This window comes from Apaloderma vittatum, unplaced genomic scaffold, assembly GCF_000703405.1.
Source record: "Apaloderma vittatum isolate BGI_N311 unplaced genomic scaffold, ASM70340v1 scaffold22998, whole genome shotgun sequence".
NCBI classification, from domain to species: domain Eukaryota; kingdom Metazoa; phylum Chordata; class Aves; order Trogoniformes; family Trogonidae; genus Apaloderma; species Apaloderma vittatum.
The window spans coordinates 23,043-30,809 of NW_009732822.1; the positions used below are offsets into that span (position 1 = coordinate 23,043).

Sequence of the window (7,767 nt, forward strand, 5' to 3'; positions counted from 1 at the left end):
GCCTGACACTGGTATATACATATATTGGTGTATCACTCTAGCTACAGACCCGCAGGTTGACATATTGCTCAGTGTGACACCAAATGGAGAGCAAATAGGCAACCCCAAGGATCTTCCCAGGCATTTGTAACAAGGTCAACTGAGCTGCTGCAACCAGAAAGAAATTCACCAGGCTGCCTTCTGGCAAGTGAAGGTACAGTGGCATAAGGGAGTTACATCTCTTTAAATCTGGCCTCAGGGTCCTACTTATTCACTCTGCCTTTATTAATAGGCTCCTGAATTTCTTAAGGCAATTCTCTGGATTTTTTTTCTACTTACTTATTGGTGTTTAACAAGTACTTAACTATAACGCTTTTAATTTGCCTCAAACCCCAATTCTAATTAGAGTAGTCATCTAAGTCAATATGATGCAGCAGGACATTCGGTTCCGCTACAAAGTCTCTGTGTGACATTGCTTTCAGGTGACTCCCAACGGATGGCAGTTACCCCCAAGGCCAGGTTAGGATGTGAAACATGCTGGAGCGTGTCCAGAGAAGGGCCACAAGGATGATCAGAGGGCTGGAGCAGCTCTCCTGTGAGGACAGACTGAGAGAGTTGGGGCTGTTCACTCTGGAGAAAAGAAGGCTCCGAGGAGACCTTATTGTGGCCTTCCAGTATCTCAAGGGGGCTACAAGAAAGCTGGTGAGGGGCTTTTTAGGATGTCGGGTAGTGACAGGACTAGAGGGAATGGATTGAAGCTGGAGATGGATCGGTTCAGATTGGACGTTAGGAAGAAGTTCTTCCCCATGAGGGTGGTGAGACACTGGCACAGGTTGCCCAGAGAGGGGGTGGAAGCCCCATTCCTGGAAGTTTTTAAGGCCAGGCTGGATGGCGCTCTGGGCAGCCTGATCTAGTGGGGGATGTCCCTGCCCATGGCAGGGGGGTTGGAACTGGATGATCTTTAAGATCCCTTCCAACCTTGACAATTCTATGATTCTAAGACCTTGCTCACAGTCCCATCATGGGTGATGCTCCAGTCCTAGGCTGCCTCACTGCGGAAAGCTTCCTCCTGCACCTGGAGCAGAGTGAACCCCTGGCTATGCAGGTGCAGGTTTGTTACTGAAAAAGGTCACACCGGTTTATCAGTCATGCAGGCAGCGATGCAGAACACCCTGCAGCTTGTGTTTGAGAGGATTAGAAGAGGGTTGACCAGCTTGTGGCCCTGGAGCCACAGGCAGTGTATGAACTGCTCAAATCCCTGCACATCCCCCGTGTGCCGCATGCAGACGGCTCTGTCACAGGCTGCGGGGGCAGCGTTGATGTCCCTGAGGCTGGGAGGAGACAAGCTCGCCGGGACCACTCGTTGATGCCCCTGAGGCTGGAAGGAGACAAGCTAGCAGGAACCACTGCAGACAGCACCTCCCAGGTGCCGTGGGCCAGGCTCCATGTGCCCCATCAGCTCCGCACTGCCCCATGCCCTCACCTCAGGGTGTTATAGCCAGGTCCTTCAGGTGTTCCCAGTGCCCCCACCTCTGTCTGCAGTGCATGTCTGGGGGCTTGCTGCTTTTTTTTTTTTGGTATTTGGCTGTTCAGGCCAAAAAGGTTGGGCAAAACTGATGGAGCAGGGAATGGTGGTTTTGTCCTGCTTATAATAAAGTCTCACTTGTATGCAACTAAGCTAGGAAGTAGTACACATTAAACTATTCAGAATAATAGGTTATTTATTTTCAGTGCTATTTTCATTAAATATCAGTATAATATATCCATGTCTGAGGTAATAAATTAAAAATAAATTCAAGATTTCAGTCCCATATTTGTGCTGCATATTTTTTCTACCGTTATACATAATTATGAAGCAAACACACATAATTCTGAATGCAGCTCGGAATATTAATTTAACACAGTCACTTTTTGTTCCACTATAATTTTGCTGAGAATGGTTATTGCATGATACACTTTTAATAGATGTTTTAGTTATACTAGAGTTCTCTATTTAAATCACACATATCGTAGTTATAGGAAGATGGGCATGAAGACGTGCTTTGAGCCAAGGAAGGCAAATATTGAATCAGAGTGGTAGCACATACTGCAGGATTACTGTCTGCCTGCACTAGAGCCCAGATCCAGCAAAGCCATTTCAGTGTGTGCTTAGCTTTAGACACAGGAGTCATTTTGGTGCCATCCATGGCCTTAAGGGTTCGCTGAATCAAGGGCTAGCCAAGCCTGCAGACCTAAATTCACAGACTTCTTTGACTGTGTGTTATTTGAGAACAGTTTTGCTGGTTTCATATTTTGTAAGATATTTCGTAAAGACCCTTGTGAGATTTTTCGTTATCAGTGAAGCACCCGTGAAAATTTCTAACCTGGTTCGTAAGTACACTATGAAAAAATAAAGCAGCTACAATGACTCTCTTGTACACATTTTGCTAAAAGCAACACCTGGTTTGAAAAGTTATTAAAGTAATTTTTCCCATGGTAAAATATATTTAAAAAAATAAACTCTTCATTTCATCATCTTCCATCAAACATATAAGCTTGTTAAAGGGCGGGGCATAACTCAGGTATTTTCATCTATAAATGCAAGAGATTGAGTGCATCAATCTTTTCGCACTTAAATGCTGGTGGTAGTAAGGCCCTTCCAGCTAAGTCTCCATCAAGCCCAACGTCAGTGAGCTAAAGAAACAAACAAACAAAAATTTTGCTTGCATATAACTTTGTCATAATCCTGAATTGAAAAAAAAATCCTCTCTGCTTAGAAAAAAACCCTTATTTAACTGCTGCCCTTAAAAAAGTATACCTCACCTCCATGTTGTTTTAACTTTAACCAGTGATTTGGAATGCAAAGGATTTAAACACTCGCTAAAATTACTGTGGCTGCCATCAGACATTAACATTCATCAATTGTGCTAACCCCCATTTAAATCAGGAAGCTATAGTTTAGAGCTCGAGCTAATGGTTGCCTTGGTGTTGGAAGCTCTACTTCCACCAGATTTCCTTTAGTCTATTTTGTGAATGACTGACAGTGCTCATGATGTGCTCCTGAAAAACCGTTTGGTGTTAATACCAAAAGCTATAGTCCGTGTGAAAACTCTCCATGCTCATGCAGTGAGTTGCATCGTTGAAGCAGGGACTGTGGTCTGCGCTGCGGTGGGCCTGGCCACGAGGATGCAGCTGTGCAGCCCAGGGTCTTCAGTACTCCACCGAGCTCACTATGGCCATGGGTTCATCAAACGTCGCCAACCTTATCTGCTTTGGGGTAGGGATGGAGAGAATTTCCCCGGTGTCAGCGGGTGAGTGAATACCGTTGTCTATGATGTTGGAAACTTCCTCCTCGTGATCCTCATACAGCGTGTTGATGTGCAGCAAAGCGGGGGCTGGGTTACAGTTCAGCGCAGGCGTTGGTTCTGGCTTGACTTGGTTCAAAGTCATGCTGGTTGCGGCAGCGGTCGTGGCTATGTGGTTGTGGTTACAAGTGACAAAAGCCCCAGCGGCAGGCGCAGTTCTGCATGCCTCAGATGAGTACAGGATCTCTTTTGCAGGATGAGGGGTGTCTAAAAGAAAACAAAGCAGCCAGTTAAAAGACAGGCAGCCTTCCACCCTTCCAGTCCATCAGAGAGGAGTGTCCTGAATCAATAACACATCACTGTCAGTTTTGCCACCGATTTCAGTGGGAGCAGGAGTGGACCCAGAAATTAATTTTCTTGGGAACCCTTTGAGAAATCCAACGGGGCTGTTGCAAAACAACGAGGTGGTAAGCTAAGGGAAACAGGACAAACAACAAATGGGTTTTTTAAATCTTGCTCTTTCTTTTAACACATGCTCATGCTTCTTTATGTGAATGGTACTTTTGTAAAATGAAAAAAAACAACAAACAAAAAGTATCTTTTATTCTCCTCTACAGTCTGGCAGGTGTTTCAGAAATGTTATGATTTAATGTTTTGACAAACATGACTGCTGAAATCCACAGGATGGAATACAAACGCACTGATATTTTCAATGGGAAAAACTAGTGGTTACACATTGTAAGCCACTTGTCTTTAGAAAGAACTCAGCAATTTGACATTAACTGATGTCGCTGTCTACCTCACCTCGTGGACTGCAATATAGGTCTAACTCAAAAGCAAAGCTGGAATTTTTTTTATGGAAAAGGGGAGTAGCAGAGCCCGAATACTATAGGAATTATTTTATGCCCTTAAAATATTCGATCACTGATTTAGATGAAGGTAATTGAGACCAGAAAACCCCAGCAGTGTTGAGGAGTTGAAATCAGAGCAGGTGACTGGATAAGGAATGCTGTAGAACAGCTCACATGCACATTGGGGAGTTGGAGGGCTCTAAGGAGCATAGGGGTTTGGAAGTGACAGAAACTTTTATACCTCAAATCACTTCTTTGCTGGGCAGTGGGGTGACGGTAGCTGTCAGTCTGTCGAAGCCCAGAGGGAGGTCTTAGCTTGTAATGAGATGAGAGCCATTGCTTTAAGTACATACAAATCTTTCTGCAACTTCAACTGCATAGTGCTTCTTTCTTATGTCAGTAGCTTACAAAAATAAACAAGAAAATATCTGTCTATTGGTTTATCTACTGATCTGTCACTCTTCTAAATGCTCACATGGCATTCCCCATCACTCTAGCACCTAACAATTATTGATATATTTGAAACATTCCTTTGGGGTAAGAGAGAGACAGGATTGCCAAGAGACACACAGGAAACTGAGGCACAGAAAGAGCATCTCCTGTGAGGTCACATGGGAAGGGAATCGCAGAATTCCTGAATCCCTGACCAGCACCCACACTTCAGACCAGTCATCCTCTGGGCCACATGAGAAAAATGGCAATTTAAAACATCTCTTACATGAAGAGCAATATCCATAATCTGAGTTGTGATTTCCTAGGTGACAAACACATGCCAACCCCAAAGAATTGACAGTTAGAGAGATTTCTTTCCTACAGGCAGCTTTAGCTGCCACTAGCACAGTTTCTCACATACTCCTAAGTAGTTATCACTGGACTGTACTGGTCATCTACCATGTCAGTTTCCATACGACTTGAAAAGCAGACAGGTTTAAAATGTGCCAGGTGCTGGTGGAGCAGGAAGGGTATCATAGAGGCCAAACAGTCCTCACTTCCTTGACAAGGCATGACCACATTCATCATTGTGAAAACCTGCTTACAACTAAAAGAGAGGAGAATTAGACTGCACATAAGGAAGAAATTTTTTACAATGAGGGTGGTGAAACACTAGAACAAGTTGCCCAGAGAAGTGGTGGAGGCCCCATCCCTGGAGACTTTCAGTGTTGGTTTGGTCAAGGTTCTGAGCAACCAGCTCTAGTTAAAGATGTCTCTGCTCCCTGCAGGGGGTTTGGACTAGATGACCTTTAAAGGTTCCTTCCAACCCAACACATTCTATGACTCTATCTGAAAAATTACCCACCCAACAGCTGTTTGTCTGCCTGTTTTGTGCAGCTCTACCTGTAATAATCCTTATCCCCACATATCTGTTAAAAGAGAGAGAACCTCTACTTCTGAGGCCTGCAAGCCCTAAGGTTATTAGCCATCCCGAACTTTAGCAAGGTAGATCAAACAGTTCAGATAAGTCTTGAGCTCTTGAAGATCGCTACACAAATTATGGCCTGTGGAGGTGGTAAGGGCATTATGGTATACTGTACCTTTGAGAGAGGAGGTAACGTGTACTACGACATTCTCTTCCTGGTTTAAAAATCCACCCTCTTGGCTTTTTGACGTAGGCATGGAGGGCATGGCTTGAATCTCTGGCTTGGGTTTTTTGCTACTAAGTATATATGGATGAACGTCCAAGGAAAAGTGTCGTGTGTGTTTTTTTTCGCTGCTTGTGCTTGGGATGGTGTTTGGCTCTGTTTTATGAGAGGACGACTGCTGTGAGGTTTTTGCAGCAGACTCTAACAAGGGAGCTATAAGGCTGTCTGTTGCTGTTTTTCTCCGCACAGGCTTGGGTTTTTCAGGTTTGTGGTTTTCAACCTTCATAATGGCTAACTGCTCCTTGAATGGCTGAGGAAGGGGATTGGTAGTCGGGATCCATTTCATCTTCTTCCTTGGTCTCTTAATGATGAGCTGCTCATTACCATCGATGTCTGCTGGATCAACGCTTGGGTCTATCGTTTGGATCCCTGAATCGCGCATGGTTGGCGTGGCATCGTGATTGGACTGTGCCAACGCTGCCAGCAGCTGGCGTACCACGTTGTCGTACATCAGATCGCTTTCATTTGTAATAAAATCCAGACGGTTCAATGATTTAATGTGGTCCCGGTTTTCATTACAGAACATGGCCAAGATATTGATATCACAAAACTGGGACTTCTGCCACTGTTTCTTGGTCTTTATTCCAACTTTGTTCAGTTTATCAAATATGAAGTTGGACTTGCGAAATATGAAGAGGTGAATTAAGTTGATGAGGATTATTAAGTTCATGAAGCAGAGGAGAACGATATCTACACCAGCAATAATCCGCTGGAGCTGGACAGATGGCAGTTTACAGTTCACTCTGATGTGCAGTTTGGAGCTGCTCGTTTTATCTGGAGGCTCTCCGAGGGCACACGTAAATTCATTTTGCTTCTGTGTAGCGTAGTAGGTAGATAAGTATGTAATTGGTATGATGCTTAAAAATATGATGAACAAATGTCTCGCAAGGTAAAGCTTAGCTAAGAAGTTACTTCGTCCTCTTCTTTCCAGGTATTTCTCAAACAAATTCTGCTCAGGGCTTTTTTCCTTCTCTGCATTCTCAATGATTTCTCTCTTCTCTCTCTCGGTGATCCCTGGACCTTTGGACTGAATCTGTTTCTCTATTTTTGGTGCCCGCCCTTCAGCTGCACGGTGGTAGCAGTTATCAATCTCCTGGAGCAAAAAATTAAGCTCTGAAGTCAGTCGGGTTGAGGCCAGAAATTCCCAGCCCAGAGCTGGAATGTACATTATCCCAGCAAAAGCCAGCAGTGCATAAGGTAGGAACTTATGCTCAAACAAGGAGGGCCAGTGGCTGGCATCAACTCCTGGCAAGGCATCTTTTAACTCTGTCCAACAATATCCTCTGGCATACAAGGCTTGATCGCGGGTGAAGTTGTGTGGTGTGTAACAGTATATTGGCTCCTCTGTATAACAGAGAGAAAAGTCACTGCTGTGCATTTAACCTACAAAAGGAGCTCTGGAAAATAAACATGTCAAATTATATCAATTTTATTTTACTGTATCTTTACATGACCGTTAAGCCCTCCATGTCTATTAGACAGCTCAGCCAGCGCACATCTTTACAAGCCTCCAGGCAAAACTATTTACCACCTGGAAGTTTTAGAATGAATCTCAGCTAGAAATGTCAGCAAGAAATACATATTTTGGCATAATTACTTCTCGGACAACAACATCCTAAGCAACCATGACCTAAACTCTCTAGCTAAAATACCTATATCCACTAGCCAAGGATGTTATATCCAAATGCTGACAGGCTCATTTAAGTGAAATTCAGGATTCACTGCAGCTAAATATTCTTCTCAATACAAAAAAGTTAGATGTAGCTGAAGGCAATTTTTAAATCCTTATTAACAAAGTCTAGTCATTGAATATGGTAGAAATTATGGCAACTTAAAAGACATACAAGCATTTAGTCAACTGTATCCCTCTCACTTAACACTCTTGAATTGAAGTGTGGCTGATCAGGACAGAATCTGGTGTGTTAATTGTATTTATCAATATAAAAATTTAATTCTACAGTTGAAATTGTAACATTGTTTTTCAAACAATGAGCAATTAAGTGGTGGAACTTG

General features: G+C 43.6%; 1 protein-coding gene across 1 annotated transcript; it reads right to left on the minus strand.

Annotated features, from left to right (window-relative positions):
- Positions 1–3,168: 3,168 nt before the first annotated feature.
- Positions 3,169–7,098, minus strand: PANX2 (pannexin 2; the record flags this gene model as incomplete). Its single annotated transcript, XM_009875666.1, has 2 exons — positions 3,169–3,530; positions 5,647–7,098. Coding segments are annotated over 2 exons (1,814 nt in total), but the record flags the coding sequence as incomplete, so codon positions are not given.
- Positions 7,099–7,767: the final 669 nt, after the last annotated feature.